The sequence below is a fragment of the Suricata suricatta genome, chromosome 3 (assembly GCF_006229205.1).
Source record: "Suricata suricatta isolate VVHF042 chromosome 3, meerkat_22Aug2017_6uvM2_HiC, whole genome shotgun sequence".
Taxonomy (NCBI): Eukaryota; Metazoa; Chordata; class Mammalia; order Carnivora; family Herpestidae; genus Suricata; species Suricata suricatta.
This window is the reverse complement of record NC_043702.1, coordinates 130,130,596-130,152,142: the sequence shown is the minus strand read 5'-3', so window position 1 is coordinate 130,152,142 and position 21,547 is coordinate 130,130,596. Positions and strand designations below refer to the sequence as shown.

The 21,547-nt window shown below is 38.6% G+C and overlaps 1 protein-coding gene across 1 annotated transcript in view; it reads left to right on the top strand.

Moving 5' to 3' along the window:
* HMCN1 (hemicentin 1) overlaps window positions 1-21,547 on the top strand; it is a 436,837-nt gene that overhangs the window by 398,805 nt on the left and 16,485 nt on the right. Inside the window, exons 90-102 of the mRNA XM_029935183.1 lie at window positions 643-813; window positions 1,590-1,760; window positions 2,411-2,581; window positions 2,755-2,925; window positions 6,384-6,533; window positions 6,804-6,941; window positions 7,969-8,090; window positions 8,782-9,019; window positions 15,743-15,805; window positions 16,830-16,949; window positions 18,101-18,235; window positions 20,633-20,746; window positions 21,232-21,357. Coding sequence (XP_029791043.1) covers window positions 643-813; window positions 1,590-1,760; window positions 2,411-2,581; window positions 2,755-2,925; window positions 6,384-6,533; window positions 6,804-6,941; window positions 7,969-8,090; window positions 8,782-9,019; window positions 15,743-15,805; window positions 16,830-16,949; window positions 18,101-18,235; window positions 20,633-20,746; window positions 21,232-21,357 — 1,890 coding nt within the window. The remainder of the gene's footprint in view (window positions 1-642; window positions 814-1,589; window positions 1,761-2,410; window positions 2,582-2,754; window positions 2,926-6,383; window positions 6,534-6,803; window positions 6,942-7,968; window positions 8,091-8,781; window positions 9,020-15,742; window positions 15,806-16,829; window positions 16,950-18,100; window positions 18,236-20,632; window positions 20,747-21,231; window positions 21,358-21,547) is intronic.

The window sequence follows — 21,547 nt, the reverse complement described above, 5'->3', positions numbered from 1 at the left end:
CCAAGTGTATTTTTAAACATGAAGCTGAATCAGGCTTAAAGATGTGGTCTCGAGCCTGGAGTCCAAGTTATCAAGGCGCCTGGATGACTCAGTCAGTTCAGCATCCAACTCTTGATCACAGGTCGGGTCTTGAACTCAGGGTCATGAATTTCAGCCCACACCCAGGATAGAGCCTACTTAAAAAAAACAGAATCCAAGTTATCCTTGTGGAAACATGTGTATTGTCTATACTCACATCTAGATCTGTCATCCAGCCTTGCTCCTCAGCTTCTGGTTCCTTCCACTTCCCCAGAGCATAAAGCACAAACAAATACTTAATCTAGGATTTTTAAACTTAGGTTGTGTTTACATATAGTAGTTTGATTACATTCTATTTTAATAAAATAGTCCCTTTGGATAATTGTAAGCATTCATTTTGGCATTAGGTAGCCTTCTGAATTTTCCTATAAACACTAATTCCCATGAAAACTTAACCAGAAGGAGAAAGGAAGAACATTATTTATATTTCCTTTGGTTTAATTTCAATCATTTTAGATTCCAGGTTAATTTAACTCATTACTGAGTTAGTTTACTTGTATAATTTTGTTTGTTTAACAAACATTGTTCTATGACTTGCAATTATGTCTCTTGGGATGTTTGTAGTTCATGGAGCATGGGGCACTTGGCAGCCTTGGAGTGTATGCAGCGAGAGTTGTGGTAAAGGTGCCCAGATAAGAACAAGACTGTGCAATAACCCCCCACCGTCATTTGATGGATCCTACTGTGATGGGGCAGAAACACAGATGCAGGTTTGCAATGAAAGACCCTGTCCAGGTAAGCAAAATACAGTATTTATACCCTTAATAAATTGGTATCTACCTCTTATCTGGGTAGCATGTCAGTAAGAGTCAATGTCAATAAGAACATCACCCCCAGCAATTGTGCTACTAGGTATTTACCCAAAGGATACATAAATACTGATTTCAAGTATTTCACCCCAGTGTTTATAGCAGCATTATCAACAATAGCCAAACTGTGGAAAGAGCCCAGATGTCTATCAACTGATGAGTACATATATACACAGACCCACACACACACTGTGGAATATTACTATGCCATTCAAAAGAATGAAATCTTGCCATTTGCACCAGCATGGATGGAGCTAGAGAATATTATATAAACCAAAATCAGTCAGAGAAAGACAAATATCATATGATTTCATTCATGTGGGATTTAAAAAAACAAAACAAATGAGCAAAGGATAAAAAAGAAAAGAGAGAGAAAGAAATCAAGAAACAGACTCTTAACTGCTGAGAACAAACTGATGGTTTCCACAGGGGAGGTGGGTGAGTGGGGGGAATGGGTTAAAAAGGCGATGAGGATTAAGGAGGGCGCTTGTTGTGATGAGCACCGGGTGTCGTATGTAAGTGATGAATCACTAAATTCTATATCTGAGGCTAATATTGCATGGTATATTAACTAGCTGGAATTCAAATTAAAATTGGAGGGCAAAATAAAAAAATAAACCTTCAAAAAATAAGAAGAAAATCACCCACAATAATAATGCCCAGGGTATTAGTAACTGAGCACCTATGTTTTCCTTAACCCAGTGGATGGCAAGTGGGCCACCTGGGCCAGCTGGAGTGCCTGTTCTGTGTCCTGTGGAGGGGGTGCCAGACAGAGGACAAGGCAGTGCACTGATCCTGTCCCCCAGCATGGAGGAAGCAGATGTGAAGGGAGTGACGTCCAGAGCGATTTTTGCAATAATGACCCTTGTCCAAGTGAGTGTTGGAAATAGTGAGTCAACATCATACTTTCTTAACGGTTTGTTATGGCTGTAAGTCCTTAAAGCTATAATATACTGTTATTTGATTCATCTAACTTTGGTTTAGAATAACAAAGTGTTGTACGGTTGCTATTGTGTCTGTATAATGCCATAGATACAATTGATTGATACAGACAAGGGCTATGTTCCTATTTCATTTGCTCTCCAGGACGAGCTGCAGAGTGCGAGGACATGGGCGCCCTTACATGCCCACTCTTACTGATGTTGATGATATCTTTACAGAGGCAAGCAGCTGGCGCTTTGCCTTCTTTCAGTCTCCAGGCTAGATTTTAAGACCTAGTGGCATCTCAATCCAATGTATCTGGATTGTGTGGTCTTGACTCATCAAGAGCCGAGATATTGTCACATTCATGTCCTTCAGCTCCTGAAACACTGTAAGACTTGATAGGTTATCTATTAAATGGAATTTCACAGTCACTGGAATGTACACCCAGTTTCTAGTCAACACAACAGCTGAACAGTCTGCCTTTGGAAGTTGTTTATTTATAGATTTGTATGTTTGTTTTCACTTCCTAGGGAAAGTCTTACCATACTTTGGGGATGCATGTCATTGTTTAGCCCCTTTTCAATGGTTCTCTGTTTTAGCTCATGGTAACTGGAGTCCTTGGAGTGGCTGGGGAATATGCAGCCGAACATGCAACGGGGGGCAGATGCGGCGGTACCGCACATGTGATAACCCTCATCCCTCCAATGGAGGAAGAGCTTGTGGGGGCCCGGACTCCCAGATCCAGAGATGCAACACTGACATGTGTCCTGGTGAGCCCCTCAACTCCTGGCACGTAGGATAAGTAAAGCATTTTATTTGGTGTTCATTGCAGCGGCCCCATCACTGCAGATCTTAAAATGAGAGTTGTATAGGTAGGGTTACCCTACGTGCAGATTTTAAAACTGGCTGGTTAAAAAACTGACTATTCCATTCTTGCTCACAGTGGATGGAAGTTGGGGAAACTGGCAGAGTTGGGGCCAGTGCTCTGCCTCCTGTGGAGGAGGTGAAAAGACTCGAAAACGACTGTGCAACAATCCAGCGCCTTCTAAAAGTGGTCGCCCCTGTCCAGGAGATGCTACACAGGTATCCAGATGCAATATGCAAACATGTCCAGGTAAGGAACTAAGTTGGACTTTGGTGGAACTATTGCTGGCTCGTTTTCAGCCTTTCTGCAGATTATATAAAGGATATCCCTCTGAGCCTACAAATTACAAAACAGTGCCACCTCTGGAAGGGAGAATTAGGAAAAATGTACTTTTCCCCTTCAAGTTGGTCTGCACCAAAGTTTGTGGCAGGAGTTTAGCCTCTGCTTGCCCCCTTAGCCTCTGCTTGCCCCCTTCCAGGCCCCCCTGTAAAAGGACATGGCCTGCACAATCATAGGATTGTGACTGCACAATCATAGGCTGAGATTTCAAGCTGAAAAGTGAGAGTTGGACAGAAACTGAATATTTAACAGACACAATTGGAGGCTATTCTTTCATGGATGGAAATATGGAGAACATGAATGTGGAAGGTCAAATAGGGGTCAGTTCCATTCTAGGTAAGAGAGTAGGAGAAGCTCAATAACCCAAGTCATACAACATGGCTGGGTATTATAAGTGATATAAAAATTCAGAAGGAACAAAGCCAGAATTATATAACCAGTGGACCTTAGAAAGAGTTTTCTGGAGTCCCAGAAAATGGTGGATAATATTAAGGTTGCTTGTCTCAGAGGATAGACTTTCTAAAGTCTGTAAGAAGATCCAAAAGAACATTTTCACATTTTTGAAGGGCTAGGATACCATTGAACTTTCCAAAGCTTGAAGGTTGCTTTAGAAATACAATGTCCTGGGGCACCTGGGTGGCTTAGTTGGTTAAGCCTTGGACTTTGGCTCGGGTCAGATCTCACATTCGTGTGTTTGAGCCCTGTGTCAGGCTCTGTGCTGACAGCTAGCTCAGAGCCTGGAGCCTGCTTCCGGGTCAGTGTCTCCTTCTCTCTCTGCCCCTCCCCCTCTCATGCTCTGTCTCTCTCTGTATCAAAAATAAGTAAAACATTAAAAAATTAAAAAAAAAAAAAAGAAATACAATGTCCTAGGGTGCCTGAGTGGCTCAGTCAGTGGAGTGTACAACTGTTGATATTGACTCAGGTCATGATCCCAAGGTTGTGGGACTGAGCCCCACATTGGGCTCCACACTGAGTGTGAAGCCTGCTTAAGATTCTCTCTCTCTCTCTCTCTCTCTCTCTCTCTCTCTCTTTCTCTCTCTCTCTCTCTGCCCCTTCCCTTCTCATGGGTGTTCTCTTTCTCTCTCTGTCTCTCTCTGTCTCTCAAATAAATTTAAAAAGAAAAGGAAAGAAAAATCAAGAAGCCTCATTTGGCAGAATGAGGAAGAGCAGTTAGGTGATGAGGTTTTATAGGGTCTAGACAAGCTAAAAGGAGAGGTGTTTATCAGTCAGCTGTTCAACATGTCTTCTCAACATATCAACTTATTTCCGCTGCTCTGGCAGTAGGCATGGTGATAGTTCTAGTTTTAACTGAGGCATTTTATAGCTCCTGAGCCTTGGTACAGGTCACTATCGAGGAGTATTGTTCATCTAAGGGGTAGTTTCCCATCTTGGGTACAAGGGTCCAGTAGCAGAAGGAAGTCCAAATAAGCAGACAACTGAGATTACAGACCCTCGCAGAGAGTTCCAAGATCCCAAGTAGGTACCCAGAACTGGATGTCTTTTGAGTGCTGAGACCCTAGCTTCTCTGGAGACTAGAGAACCAAGGTCAAAATGGTCAAATGACCTAGGTTAAATGACCCAGAGAATCAAGTGAATGAGTTGATCCTTCCACCCCTCTCTCCTCCTGCTTAGGACTAAAGATAAGAACCAAAAAGTCCTACCATGTCCTTATCTGCTTTCCTGCACCATCACACACCAAGGTTTCCACACACTCTCCCATCGCTCTCCGTCCTTTGCTCTTTCTGGTTTCTCAGATATGGCAAGCCACCACCTCTCCTAAGAGTGACACATGGTATTTCCTCTACCCAGAAGGCCCTTGTTCTGCCTTCTCTGGCTCAGTTAAGACTTAAACTTTCTTCAGATTCTACTCTTTTTTCACTTTCTCCTCAGACTTCCCTAGTAGGCATTAGGTACTCACACATTAGCATATTTTAATTTTTCATTTATTTGTGAATTTTTAAAGTCTGTCTTCTTTCAGATATAAGGTCTATGAAGGTAGGCCTTTTTTTTCTTTCTTAGTATTGTCTTTTCAACACTTAATGAACAAGTCCAGAACATGAAGGCTGAACCAACATGAAAAAATGTATTCTCTCATGAATAATCCAAGTAATACAAGTAGTGAAATACTATACTTCTCTTTTCTGAGATAGAATACAATTGTGTTTCTTCCTCATATATAATATACAATGGTATCTGAAATACTTAGTGATTTTTTAAATAATATATACAGTTAGAGTACCTGGGTAGCTCAGTTGCTTAAGCATCCGACTCTTGATTTCAGCTCAGGTCATGATCTCACAGTTTATGGAATTGAGCCCCACATTGGACTCTATGCTGACAATGTGGAGCCCGCTTGGGATTCTATCTCCCTTTCTCTCATCAAATAATGAATATATATTAACTTAACTGTCAGCTTCTTACCAGTGTTTCCTTCTCTTGCCAAAGCTGCAGTTCATTTCAAAACCATTCATTAACCACCTATTCTATGGCAGTAACTAGTAATATTGCTGAACAATTGGAAGAAGGCATAAAATTTACTGTAGAGATGCTTTTAAAGCCGGGAAAAAATGTATAATTGTTTTCAACCTAATTGTCTATGTATGAATTTTGTAGCACTGTTAAAAGCAAAATGCCCTTCTCAATTTTTTCTCAACTTAACTATTTTCCTATAATGGAAAATATAACTATTTTATTTAACCTGGAAGCCTCCTGTCTGAAACCCAAGACTGAACAATACCTGTTAGACACTCCACACCTGTGTTGACAGTGACCTGTAACAAAACTCAGGAGCTGTTTTGAGGTGATCCCTCCTGTCCTTCTGTGTTCTCACAAAGGAGGCACTAGATTAAAAAAAGCATGAGTTTTGATGCCAAGCACGTCTGTGTTCAGATCTTCATTCTACTGCTTATGTCTCTGACCTTTATTTTCCTACTCTGCTAACTGACCATTCAAAAGGACATTGTATGATTTTTGACAGGATTAAAAGAGTTAACGCACATGAAGTGCTTAGTATAGTGCATGACCTGCTCGATAAACTCTCATTATTATCATCATTTTATTATGATCAACAAACACATTCTTTATTTTGGCTTTGGGACTGGGTGCTGATTGTATTCTTTGGACTGTGAAATAGTGCCATGATACACACAGATTGGAAGGACCCTAGATTTATGTGGGATGATGAGTGTTACATGAAAGTAGAATGTTTTGAAAGCTTATTTATATCACTCTTAAGTTCAGATGTCATATGATACTTTAAATGTTTGAGAGAAGATTTGTAGCCTCTTTGAATACTGGCCTTCTTTTCTCCCATGTAACGTTGATGAAATTGTTTCCTTCTCCAAGAATGTTTTTTCTTTCCCCAATAGGTGGGCCCCAGCGAGCCAGAGGAAGTGTTATTGGAAATATTAATGATGTTGAATTTGGAATTGCTTTCCTTAACGCCACAGTAACAGATAATCCTACCTCTGATACTAGAGTAATACATGCCAAAATTACCAATGTACCTCGCAGTCTTGGTAAGTCTCTATGCTTATAAAAGTTGTTAATAGACTCTTTAAAAATCCATATATTATTCTTCATCTTATAATTTCTGCTTAACATTTCCAGAGGATGCTACTGCTAAATGATCTGTATGATAGCCGTTAGCTGGATTGTAAACTATTAAAGACCCTTGAGATGCAGATACTTATTTTGTTGTTATTCAAGGTTATTTAGGATTCCTCCTTATGAATAACCGGCTCTGTAAATACTTTTCTCTGTCACCTTATTTATCCTTTTTTCTTTAGGGCCAGCAATGAGAAAAATAGTTTCTATTCTAAATCCCATTTATTGGACAACAGCAAAGGAGATAGGAGAAGCAGTCAATGGCTTCACCCTCACCAATGCAGTCTTCAAGAGAGAAACCCAGGTGGAATTTGCAACTGGTTAGTGCCAGCTGTACTTAATATTTTATTACTATAAAAAACAGGATTTCCTTACAAGTTGCTGGTTAAGAAAAATATGTATATATATTCCCCCAGAGAATAATTTTAAAGTTTTTGATGTAGTCTTATCATAAATGATATAAAAGCAATTTCATATTTCCCTGTAAACTTTTACTGACACAGGTCTATAAGAAGCCATATGTTTTCATATAGTATGGTGATTTTTTTATACCCCCAAAGTTTTTCCTCATCATTTCTGTATTTTTTCTCTTTAAATCCTCAGAGAGGGTTTTAAAGGCCAAACTAGAGCAGGAAAATGAGTCATTGCTATTAAGTAAAGGCTTTTGTCTATGAACCTCAGATTCAATCAGGATACCTTATAGGGATCTTTTTATCAAAAAGAAGTAAAAATAAGCAAATCTTAGAGTTTTCACTTTACCCTTAGTCTTAATGAATATGTATTGGTTATTCATGGCCCTTTCCACATGCACACATATTTTTACAGACCTCCATTACAAGCCTTTTCAAAGGTGAACAGCCTCAATGGCAGTGCTTTCTAAGGAAGAAAGGCTGAGGAAGGGGCTTTCTTCAGCCCGGAAGACATGTGGGTGTTTTCACAGCCATCCACTTACTAAGATTCCCATCTGCAGCTTCTTGAAGCATCAGAAAGAACAAAGTCCTATGGCCAGACTGTGGTTTATTGCCAGTCTATGTGGTGAAGTTGTCCCTTCTCTTAGACCATCCATTTTTATAGAATCGCCTTGCTATTGCTTATGAATTTAAAGCGTGGAATCCTTTGCATGATCATACACTACGTTTTTGCCACAGAAAAAGAAATTTTAAAACATACCATCCAATAAGCCTGACTCTTCAAATGGGGGACAGAGTGCTAATTTAGTCCTTTATTGCCTATGTTTATTGAAATTTAAACTAAAAAACATAGCAGAACTGACACCGTAAATCTGCTTTGCACATACACAAACCATATATTATTTTGCTGTTAAAATGAATGAATTGTAATTCCCAGGAGAAATCTTGCGGATGACTCACATTGCCCGGGGTTTGGATTCTGATGGTGCTTTGCTCCTAGATATTTTCGTAAGCGGTTATGTCCTGCAGCTACAGTCACCTGCTGAAATCACTGTAAAGGTAAAATGTCAGGATAAAATCCCGTCACTGTTTAGTGGAGTAATGGTAAGAGTAGGGATCAAAGATCCACAGGATAAACATGGAGACCTTGTGTAGTTTCCCTTGTTTGCTCTAGGGAATAAATATCTAAACCACTAAAGTTAGAAATGGCCAGTTTGTATAAAAATCCTTAGGAATAAGTCTTTACCCACTCTTCCTGGTGTCCTGAACATGACTGTACAAGTAGAATTTTATTTAGAGCTATAGTTGATCCTTGAACAACGTGGGGGTATAGGGTGCCAACTCCCCCGGCCAGTCAAAACTTATATATGACTTTTGACTCTAAATACATAACTACTAACAATGTGCTGTTGACTAGAAGCCTCACCCATATCATAACCAGTCAATTACACATGTTTTGTATGTTATATGTATTATGTACTGTATTCTTACAATTAAGTAAGCTAGAGAACAGAAAATGTTATGAAGAAAATCTCAAGGAAGAGAAAATACACTTACAGTACTGTACTGTATTTTTAAAAGATCATGTAAATTGGCCTATGCAGCTCAAATCATGCTGTTCAAGCTGTTCAAGGAGGTATATTTTTAGCCCCTTAGCCTTTAATTTTCTAATTGTGCATCTCATACTACGCTCAAGGGGGAAAAATCTGGTAAGCCACGCTGATCATCACATCTGTACTGTCTTCCTTAGGACTACACCGAGGACTACATTCAGACAGGTCCTGGGCAGCTGTATGCCTACTCAACCCGGCTCTTCACCATTGATGGCATCAGTGTCCCATACACATGGAACCACACCGTTTCCTATGATGAGGCACAGGGAAGAATGCCTTTCTTGGTAGAAACACTTCATGCTTCCTCTGTGGAATCTGACTACAACCAGTTAGAAGAGACACTGGGTTTTAAAATCCATGCTTCAATTTCCAAAGGTACCTTGGTTAAAGATCGTTTTTCCATCCAGTCCTTTCTAAAAGAATAAACGGAAGGTGTCTGGCTGGCTCAGTCAGTAGAGCCTGTGGCTCTTGATCTTGGGGTTGTGAGTTTGAGCCCCATGTTAGGTGTAGAGATTACTTTTAAAAATCTTAGGGGGAAAAGTATTTAATAACTAAAAAAAGGGTAAAAGAATTGCATAGATGCCATTCACAATAAAGATATTAGGGTACAGACCAAACCTAAAGACATGAGATTTTCATATATATCATCTGTGCTTGTGGTAGGTAAAGCCCTGTTAAAGCCAGTCCACCGGAGTTCTGATTTCGATTACTAATATACTTCTCCATATAACATGGAGTTATTGCTCTATTTCAGATCACAGAAAGGTTGAAAAATATGTCCTCTATCAGAATGAGGCTTTCTTTGAGTGTTCAAGCCCATTGTTCTTGTTCTGACTCTTGTATTTGTCAAGAATTTTTTTTTAAATTCCTTAAACATAATGTAAACCTGTAGGTCAATGTAAACCTGTATGGTACCTGTTTGGTACCATAGCCAAAGTATGGAAGGAGCCCAAATATCCATTGACGGATGAATGGATGACGATGTGGTATATATACAATGGAATATTTCTTGGCAACTAAAAAGAATGAAATCTTGCCATTTGCAACAACATGAATAGAACTAGAGTGTATTATGCTAAGTGAAATAAGTCAGTCAGAAAAAGACAAGTATCATATGATCTCACTTATATATGGAATTTAAGAGACAAAATAGATAAACACAGGAGAAAGGAAGCAAAAAAAAAAGAGACAAAAACAGAGAGAGAGACAAACCATAAGAGAATCTTAAATACACAGAACAAACAGGGTTGCTGGGGGGGATGTTGGGTTGGGGGATGGGCTAAAGGGGTGAGGGGCATTAAGGAGGGCACTTGTTGGGATGAGCACTGGGTGTTACATGTGAGTGATGAATCACTAAATCTACTCCTGAAATCACTATTACACTGTATGTTAACTAACTTGGATTTTTAAAAAATGTAAGTGTATGTCAACCTAAACTAATAAAAAAAGTTTCCATATTTTAGAAGTGGCTTTTAAAATTATGCAGCAATAATCAGGATCCTGTCATTTCCTATTTCTGGACATTATAATTTTTCAACTGCTTTTTCATTTTCTAAGCGTAGTTCTACAATCCTTGATCTCAGTGATCTCCTTATTATGTGTAGTTCTTCGACCTGTCTTTACCCTGAGATCCCTCTTTGGTCATAAGAGACACCCAAACAGTCAGCATTCTGTGTTCCATGAAGCTTTGATGCCAAGAGATACTGGAATGTGGTTATCTTATAGACACTAAGTGTTTGAATGGCTTTAACTTTGAACTTTAGGCTCCTATGAATACACTTAAAATAATTCATGTTGGCCTTTGCTATGTACTGGCTTTCCTTTTTTTTTTTTCTTTTCTGTAATTTTTTAAAAATAGTTTATTACCAAGTTGGTTTCCATATAACACCCAGTGCTCTTCCCCACAAGTGCCCCTCTCCATGACCATCACTCTCCTTTCCCTTCCCCCCTCCCTCTTCAGCCCTCAGTTTGTTCTCAGCATTCAAAAGTCTCTCATGATTTGCCTCCCTCCCTCTCTCCAACTCTTTCCCCCACTTTCCCCTTCCCATGGTCCCCTATTAGGTTTCTCCTGCTAGACCTATGAGTGAAAACAAAGGGTATCTTTCCTTCTCTGCCTGACTTATTTCGCTTGGCATGACTCCCTCAAGGTCCATCCACTTTGCTACAAATGGCCAGATTTCATTCTTTCTCATTGCCATGTAGTACTCTATTGTGTGTGTGTGTGTGTGTGTGTGTGTATATATATATATATATACACACCACATCTTGATCCATTCATCAGTTGATCAACATTTAGGCTCTTTCCATGATTTGGCTATTGTTGAACGTGCCGCTGTGAACATTGGGGTACATGTGCCCCTATGCATCAGCACTTCTGTATCCCTTGGGTAGATACCCAGCAGTGCTATTGCTGGGCCATAGGGGAGTTCTACTGATAGTTTGAGGAACCTCCACACTGTTTTCCAGAGCAGCTGCACCAGTTTACATTCCCACCAACAGTGTAGGAGGGTGCCTGTTTCTCCACATCCTCGCCAGCACCTATAGTCTCTTGACTGGCTTTCCTAAAAGAGATCCAAGTAGATTTTAAGTAGCATCATTTTGTTTTATTATGCTTGGTAGATATACTAAAAATTCATTTTTGCCATTTACTCTTGCTTTCATCACCTGTATACATGAATATTTTCTTCACTAACAGCATCAGAACTGTGTCATTGAATTTGAGATCATAGTAATCTAGAAGAACCTGCTCATATATTTTTAAGATAATCGTAGATTCATGAAGCCTCATAGCCAGTGGAGCTCCACACCACCTCCACCCACATGTCACCACCACCACCTCATTTTACTACTGTCATGCATGTTCAGGTCCCAGAGACAAAACAAAAGAGCCATGGGAATGAAGATTTCTGTTTCTCTTCCTCAATTAATGCCCACTTTTCAAGTCTAACCTGTTTCTACTTTTTCCATACTCAATATAATTAAAAGAAGACAACTTGATATAAGGCTTTGGTTAAAAATAAATTTACACCATCTGGGACAAGAGGAATCAAAATGATTTTTAAAAGTCATGTGCACTTGTTGCTCAATCATGTAAATTCTCTAAGCCTGAACCGCTTGAAGGTCTTTGTGGTATCTGTAACATTGTAGCCGGGGCATCTGGATCCCACAACAGGAGAAGGCATACTATAGGACGTTTATAACTCCTTGCTAGTCTTAGCTACTATGATTCTATGAATTACATCTGGGCACGCATTGAGGTTCCTGTGAATGAGAACTGTGTACTTGCAGTCTCATTTTCAATGACCACCAGAGGGCAAGCTTGCATTCTTGGTTGCTTAACCAGAAGTTAGCTTGCTTTCTCTTCTATATTGGGTCTAGACAAGAGCTATGGTTACAATGCAGTTAGAATTACTTAAGAGAGCTTGACGGAAGTTCAGATCTCAAGGCACAGAGATTTTGGCTTAGCTAGTCTACGGTAGGGCCTGGAAGTCTGTATTTTTAACACAGCCCTCAATGATTCTAATGTATCTGGTCTGCACATCAGCATTTGGAAACTACTGTTCAAATCAACTCACAAATATAAATCAATACAATTTTTTAAATTTTTATATCTTTAAAATATAATGGATTTGTTTTTAAAATATAATTATAAAATATTTATATTTTACAAATTCATCAGAAAAAAGGCATCAGAAACAATAAAGGAAAGACCAGTTTAACTGCAAGTAAGTTTTTAAACACTTCTTTATGGGAGAAAAAGACAAAATTGAGAAGGTAAAATATATACCAAGAAAGAATATTTGCATTGCATATTATAGATAACTATGATTAATCTTATACAAGGCTCTTAAAAATCAGTAAGAAGGGGTGCCTGGCTGCCTCAATGGGTGGTAGAGCATGTGACTCTTGATCTCAGGGTCATGAGTTCAACCCTCATGTGGGCATAGAGCTTGCTTAAAAAAACAAAATTAGGGTGCCTCAGTGGCTCAATTAAGCATCCAATTCTTGGTTTTGGCTCAGGTCATGACCTCCTGGTCTTGTGAGTTCATGCTGGCAGTGCAGAGCTTACTTGGGATTCTTTCTCCCTCTGTCTCCGCCTCTTCTCCACTTGTGCTGTCTCTGTCTCTTTCAATAAATAAATAAATAAATCATTTGAAAAAATTAAAAAAATTTTAAAGCATTGTTTAAAAAATCAATTAAAAAAGGAAACCTCCCCAAAATACATAAAAGCTATGAGCAGCAAATTCACAAAGGAAGAAATAATAATGACAAAAAGAATGTGAAAAACTCTTTAACCTCACCAATAAGCAAAGAAATATAACCTAAAACAAGGAGGTACCATTTTCCAATTATCATTGTCAGAGACTAAAAAATATGATAACCACTTGGTATCAAAGAGGTATAGGGAGATGAACACCCTTGTATACACTGCCGTCAGTGGTTCTTAATTTATATAATGTTTCTGGAAAGCAGTATGTATCAGTAACCTTTTATTTAAAAAAATTTTTTTTAATGTTTATTATTTTTGAGACACAGAGAGCAAACAGGGGAGGGGCAGAGAGAAAGAGGGAGACCCAGCATCCGAAGCAGCTCCAGGCTCTGAGCTGTCAGCACAGACCCCCATGCAGGGCTCAAACTCACAAACGGTGAGATCATGACCTGAACCAAAGTCGGACGCTTAACCAACTTAGCCACCCATGCACTCCCCTTTTTTATTTAATGTTTACTATTTTTGAGAGAGAGTAACCTTTTAAACATTCAGATCATTGTAGTTATCTCATTCTGGGAATCTGCCCTAAGAAAGTCACAGAAATGGCCAGTAATAAATATTCTGGAAGCAAGAGGTAAATATGTAAGTGATGGCACAGGTGTATGAGCAACTCTTAAACAGCCATTAAAATAATTTTAAAGAAATATTTAGCTCATTTATTCAAAATACCTGTTGAGTGCTTACTGTGTACCATGCACTGTTTTAGGTATTGACAATAAAACAAAGGAGAATATGCATAGCCTAATAATAATTGAAGAACAGTATACAATATTATCTAAACCTCGGTTGCCCATACCACAGTGATTATAAGGAAACCATTATACTGATTGAAAACACAGATTCCCAGGCTGACTGGGGTAGGACCAAGGATCCGTATTTTTAATAAGCTCTATTGTATGATCATTAAACTTTGACAATCTCTAGAGTGCAAGATTTTAACTTTTAAAGTGTTTACTTATAGAAGAAAAAACATCAAAATGTTGGCAGTAGATTATTTCAAGTGAAAAAGTTATAGGGAATTTTATACTTTTCGAAGTTTCTATAATTATTGAACTATAACGTAAAGAATAGATTAGTCTGCTGTCTTTCTGGTGTTGGCCTCACTGAAATAAAATCCTTTCTTTTGTCACAAAAAAAAAAGGAATTCTGTTTGTAACAAACTATTATGTATTTCAATGTGGAAATCTTTAGACATTACTATACTAGAAGATAAAAGAGAAGTATTCATAATGGCTGAATCTACGTATAGATCTCCAGTGTGATTTTTTTTAACATTTAGTAATTCTTGGTAATGTGTTGAATAAAACAATGCATAGTCAACCAACCATCAATTTATATGATAGTTATATTCCTTGAAAACTCATTGTACACTTTAATCAAACAAAAATAATAACTGCTAAATAGGTTCTAGCTTTAGATAATTACACTTAGCTTTCTCACTTCCGTGAAAATCTTTCAAAGCAAAGGACAAATCATCTTGCATCATTATTCCACCCATTGCAGTATTATAAAACCTGCCCCAAGGTCTGCCCCACTTTATACATATTTATATTTATAAAACAGTTTTGGACAATTTCATGTCCTCAGCAAAGCTCCAACAATATTGTTATCAGAAACTCTCCAAAGTAAAATGAATTTGAAAACTAATGGACTCCCTCTATAAAAATAACCTAAAACAATAATAAGAACATGCATAGCTTTATACATTTAGAATTGAAAGAAAATAAAAAATCATTTCCAAGAGATTGAATATGAACTGAATATACACTGTGAATTAAATAAAATTTCCTTCAAAAGAAATTTATTATGTTAACGATTGTCTTTTAGTTTGTGTGTGTGCTTGTGTGTGTGTGCTCTGCATTACTCTGGTAACTTGAAAGGTTAAGTTTTGTTTAAGTTTCTTTAGGTCAATAATTTTTGACCTAAGTTTTTGTTTAAGTTTCTTTAGGTCAATAATATTTGAAAAATAGTTGCTAAGTTGCTTAAACCAGTGAAGGCAGAGTTACTTTCTGAGGAAAGAGACTCCCTAACTAGCTTATTTGTCTTTGTTATATGTTTGTTTCTATCATAATATGCCTGTCTTCCCTGGCTTTGACTACCTGGGAAATACTTGGTCACACATAGGGACGATGACCCAGATGCTTTACATTGCAGATGGAGGAGATCCACAAAAGGAGAGGGGTACTTCATTTGAGTTTCTGGTTGTCACTGGCATAAGTTGTTATTTTTTTATGTTTATTTATTTTTGATGAGTGGGGAAGGAGCAGAGAGAGAGAGAGAGGGAGACACAGAATCTGAAGCAGGCTCCAGGTTCTGAGCTGTCAGCACAGAGCCCAACGTGGGACTCCAACTCAAAATCCGTGAGATCATGACCTGAGCTGAAGTCAGACACCCACCCAACTGAGCCACCCAGGCTCCCCATGGCATAAGTTACTTTTAAGTGACTTGAAACCAGTGTTCCTATTTCTAGAACAGGCAAAATAAGTACTGGCTACATCGGACTTTGTCTATGGCTATACCTGGTGTACACATTGATTCTGGATCCTTTTTCATGATCACAGATGGTTTTATTTAATTTTCTTTTGATTAATGTAAATAACTTAAACAGAAAATCTATTTCCAATGGCTGCTTGCCGTTCATCTCTGGACTATGATTCATTTAGCTGTCGGTTGGGAAAAGTTTTCCATTCCTGCTTGTTTTCACCTATTGTATTTGTTGCGCAATGTGTTCCATCTTTGGCAGATCTTCCCAGGGAAGATTGTCCTGGAAAGAAACAAGGTGCTGACATTCTAACAAGCCAGTTAATTTTGCTTTCTCTCTGTGGTAGGAGATCGCAGTAATCAGTGCCCGTCTGGGTTTGCCTTAGACTCAGCTGGACCCTTTTGTGCTGGTAAGAACAGGAATAATGAGTTTTTATTTTTATAAAAAAATATTAATAATGGAATCTGTCTACTGGCCATTTATTGCCATTTTGCTAGATATTATCACAGCAGTCTTCTGAGTGTCCCATTTTACAAGTGAGGAAATTGAGATGGAAAGAAATGGGGTACCTAAGATCACTCAGCTATCAAGTGTCAGAATTAGATTGGAATTTTAAGACAGCTGCAAAGCCTGTACTCTTTCAATTTGACCACGATCAAGTGTGTCAGGGATCATGATCAAGTACAGAGGTGAAGTGAGCACAGGGATGAAACACTGGACTCTGGCCATCTGATGGCCACGGATGTGAAACATAATAATAAACCAACTCTAAGTCACCTAACCCTAGAATTGCTCAGAGGATAAGGGCAGGACTGTGGGCCAAGGACTAATGACGAAGCCAGCCTATCATCCAAGTGCCAGTGTGAGCAAGTCACAGATAACTAAACTGCAAAGTAAACAGCTGGAGGAGCTCAAGTTTGCATACACAGTGTCTTTCTTTCACTGGTAGGCAATGTACTGTAGTATAGTGGTACAAAAGTGGTCTTTAGAAACTACACTGTCCAGGTTCACATTTCAGCTTTGCCAATAATGACCTGGCAATTTATTTAACCTCTTTGTCAATTTCATCCTGCAAAATGAGAATAGTAATAAAAATATCTGTCTCCTAGGCATGTTGTGAGGAATGAGTTAAGGTTGGTAAAAAAAGCATTTAGAGCCCAGTAAATGGTCATTGTATCTTAGCTATCATCCCTATTGTTTTAGAATTAATCTAAATATCCATTCACTATCAGAGATAATTTAGAAACCCAAAATTAATTTTTCATTTCAAGTTTCTATTTTGCAACACTTAAGAGAATTTTCTCTTATGTTTGATTCAGTTCACTGTGCTCTGTAAGGAACTATTTTATAAACTACTACCTTCACGGACTTGAATAACTTCTAATAAGTAGGAGGTTTGCATACTAATTGGGCCTTTTTGTCTCTTGTTTCAGATGAAGATGAATGTGCAGCGGGGAATCCCTGCTCCCACATCTGCCACAATACCGTGGGCACCTATTATTGCTCCTGCTCAAAGGGCCTCACCGTAGCTGCGGACGGAAGGACTTGTCAAGGTATCCACACAGCTAAATCAAATAGATATGGCCAAGCAATGGTCCCGGAGAGCTCTGCCCTAGGGAAAGTGTGGTAGGCCAGTGTTCTTTCCTACTCTTTCCTCCTCCATGTTGGCAATAAAGAGAGATCTTTTCTCAGGTGGAGAGGGAACAGACAGACTACTGCTCACACACTGCCTTCATGTGGGGCACCGGACAGGCAGGGAAGCCGGTAGTGACTCACTCAATCCCCACAACGCCATGTGGAGATACTCACTTTACAATGACGAAACTAAGAAATAGAGAAGTTACATAAAGAGTTTAAGGAAACGGCACAACCCTAGTGGCACGTTAGGAGTATCGAGGGAAAAAAAGACTGTTTTTGAGTATCGCTGACCCACAATGCTACTTTACTGTCAGGCATGTAACTTACGATTTGACAAGTTTATACGCTGCGCTGTGTTCACCACAAGTATAGCTAGCGTCTGTCCCAAAGCATCGCTATTACGTTACCATTGATTGTGTTCCTCATGCTCTGCCTTTTGGTCCCATGTCTTATCCCGTAACGGAAAGCCTCTATCTCCCACTCCCCTTCACCCATTTTGCTTAGCCCCTTACCCCAAAAATTTTTCCATCAGACTCAAAATATACTTCCAAGTTAGAATTGCATAAGAAGCCAATTTATAAATAAATTTTAAAATGATGAAAAGAAGTATTCCCTTTATGTCCAAGGAGATGACCCTCTAAATGCAAAAGAGACAGAGAAAGGGTGTGGGATGGGATAAAAATAACTTTTATAGAATGTTTAATATGAATTGAGCACCTTCTATATATTATTTCCTTTAACTTTCAAAGCAACGCTGAGAGACAGATACTATCTTCATTTCACAACTGAGAAAACTGAAATGTCAGAAAGGAGAAGTAATCTTTTTAAAGCCACCTAATTTATCAGTGGTCTAATGTATGGGTTAGTCTGCAAAGATACCACGCTAGGCTCCTATGAACTCATCGTCAATTTAATCCACCTGAAATGACTCAACCAAATTATTCAGCATTCTTGCACTTATACATTTTCAAGTATCATTTATGGCTTTTCTTAACCCCATTTTATATCAGGTTCTTTCAGTGGTTTTCTTCAACTCACCTCAGTTGAATGACTCGCTTCGTTGCAGATATTGACGAGTGTGCGCTAGGTGGACATGCCTGCCGTGTCGGGCAGGACTGTGACAATACCATTGGATCCTATCGCTGTGTGGTCCGTTGTGGAACTGGCTTTCGAAGAGCTTCCGATGGGCTGAGTTGCCAAGGTATAAAATAGAGTCCCCTGCTTTATCTTCATCAGAGAAGACTTAAGACCCTCTGCCTTTTGAATCATTTAAAGTAAACTCTGTTTTATGGATTGCGCTTTCTTGATAAGTTATTAGGTGGACTATTCCATGGCTGTCTTAAATATTTGTAGCAGAATGGTTTTGAATCATAACATCTGCTTATTATATTTGAGAGAAGAGATGATCTAAGAGGCTTTATTTCATAAAACTCCATCATGTAAGACTATCAGATATTATTGCAGGATCTTTTTAATAGACCTTATTTTTTAGAGAAGTTTTAGGTTTACAGCAAAATGGAGGGGAAGGTCAAGAGATTTCTCATATACTATATACCCCCACACCAGCTCATGGATAGCACCCCGCACTACCAACACCCTGCTCTAGAGGGGCGGCATTTTTACCAAGGGTGAGCCCGCATTAGCACATCGTTAGCACCCAAAGTTCGTTATTTACATTAGGAATCACTCTTCGTGTTGTACACTGTATGAATGTTGACAAATAATAACACGTATCCTGTATCATATCATAAGGAATAGTTTGCCTGCCCTAAAAATCCTCTGCTTTGCCTCTTCCTCCCCTCCTTCCCTGCAAGCCTCTGACAACCACTGATCCTTTTATTGTCTCCATAGTATTATGTTTTCCAGAATATCATATGGTTGGAATCATATAGAATATAGCCTTTCCATATTGGCCTTTTTCACTTAATAATATGCATTTTAGTCTCCATGGGTTGATAGCTCTTTTCTTTTTGGTGTTGAATAATATTCCATTTTATTAATGTACTACAGTTTATCCATTCAGCTACTAAAGGACATCCTGGCGTTTCCAAGTTTTAACAATTATGAATAAAGCTGCTGTCAGGGTCTTTTCATAGAGGCAGAAATAGCAGATACAAAACTGAATACCTAACAGTAGTAGAAAGAGTGAATGAATTATGGTACGTCCATACCAGGAACCATTGTATGGCCATTATAGAGGGGAATGCAGCTCAACTGTTTGGCTTAGAGGAATTTCCATGAGGTGTTGTCCACTGAGGACACCAAGATGTAGGAAACAATGCATAATTGTGTAGAAAAGAATCAATAGCCATTGGCAAAGGAAATGGATTTATATATTTAGACAGAGATATGTACAAGAGGTATGTTATTATTTATACTAGATTATTAATTCAGGTTGACTTTGGTGGGCAAGGAAGGTGAAAAAAGATAAAGGAAGCCAAGCAAAAAAGGAAGAAAAAACTACACTAAGAAACTATTTTTAAAGTATATGATCACCTTTGTGCATTTATATTAACATGCAGATTTTGAAAGATGAAAAATTTATATGCCCAAAACTAATATTACACAATATGTTAACTAACTTAAATTTATACAAAAACTTAAAAGAAATTTCAAAATAAAAAATATAAATAAAAGACTTCAAATAGAAGACACAGGCAACCTTGAGTTTGGGAATGTAAGGTGGGGATATGAAGAGGTGAGTGCGGTGATTGTTCCTTTAAAGGGTCTGAGATAGAACAACAGAGAAGCAGAAGGAATTGAGCTGTGTACAGACCTGAAAGAGGGATTATGGTAGGAAAGACTGGCTTCTGTCCATAGGTTTATGTGAGAGATGACAGTAAGGAGGAAGAACTTGAAAATGCCCACAAGGAGGGAATGATGGATAGACCGCTATCCCCATTTTGGTGAGGAAGGAGGAGATGGCCTCAGAGCTCACTCAAGTAGAGAAACTTTTCTTAGATGGGAGAAAAGGTTTCTCTTCCTCTGGGACTAGAAGGAAGGGGAGTCAGGGAGAAGGTACATAAAACAGACAAATGCCACATGAATTTGGGGGATCTGTGCCTGCACTTTTTTTATTTTATTATGTCCCAGATGGCGTTTGGGAAATTAGTTTGGCAAGGACTGTGGGCAAGAACAAATGCCAAAGTTGCTGCATTCGGTGGTAAGACCTGCATTGGGCTAATAGCAGCAAAAATGGGGAAAGAAGGTCAATTGCAAAAGATACTGCAGAAGACTTTGGCTTTCCATACCCCCATCCCCCTCCACCCTGGCTTCAGTATTCTAGTCTGTCAGCAACATTCCAGGGTTGAAACTTCCTAGAAACAGAAGTGGGACCCATCTGGGAAAATAGTTAAAGGGAGTGTTGCATCCACATAGTTTGGAGTCACTAGCAAATGTCTACCTTTGCAGAGTATTGAGAGAGATGTCTCCGGCAGTTAATCCTTTATTGAGCAGATCATATGAGAGCAATTGCATTGGATTCATTTCAGGGAAGATCTTAAACATGATATTGATATCATTAAAATGTTCAACATTTGAAATAAATAAACTCAAGTTTCCTAATAGCATATAATGAAAGTTTTGTTTTATTTAACAGATATTAACGAATGTCAAGAATCCAGCCCCTGTCACCACCGCTGTTTCAATGCCATAGGAAGTTTTCACTGTGGGTGTGAACCTGGGTATCAGCTCAAAGGCAGAAAATGCATAGGTAAGAAAAGGGCTTTAAATTCAAATCAATGACATCTTTGTAATTTCTAAATATATTTGATCTGATCCCTATGCTGTGTCCTGGGCTGGATTCATACATAAGATACCTTCATCCATCATGTTTGTAACCCATGCCAAAACAAAATGGAAGCAAATGCTATTGTTTACAGGTTTCATTTTCTAGTTACATAACGATTTTTTAACAGTTCCATATTGTATTTACCAATTTTTTTCACAGAAGAACAATAGACATAACGATATCTATTGGTTTTTTTTTTCTAAAAGGAGGAAGTCATTGGTATGGCTACTAGCTATGTGAATTACTTTTTTAAATCAATGTTTTAAAATAGTGTTACTTACCTTGATGGATTTAAACATGTTAACCTTGCACAATGATTATGTAATCAACATCTTAAGCCTTAAAATCCAAAGGTATGGTATCTGTAGAAATTTCTCACTCGTCATTACCTTTGTTCCTTTATCAAGATGTGAATGAATGCAGACAAAATGTATGCAGACCAGATCAACACTGCAAAAACACCCGTGGGGGCTATAAGTGCATTGATCTTTGTCCAAACGGAATGACCAAGGCAGAAAATGGAACATGCATTGGTGAGTGTATAACTGCTTCAGTGAAGGAGATCTATTTGCCATTGACCAGACAAGTAAGCCATCCATTTTTTTTAAATCAATGATTAAAGTAAGGGCACCTGGGTGGCTCAGTCAGTTAAGTGTCTGACTCTTGGTTTAGGCTCACGATTTGTGGGTTCAAGTCCCGCATCAGTTTCTGGGCTGACATCAC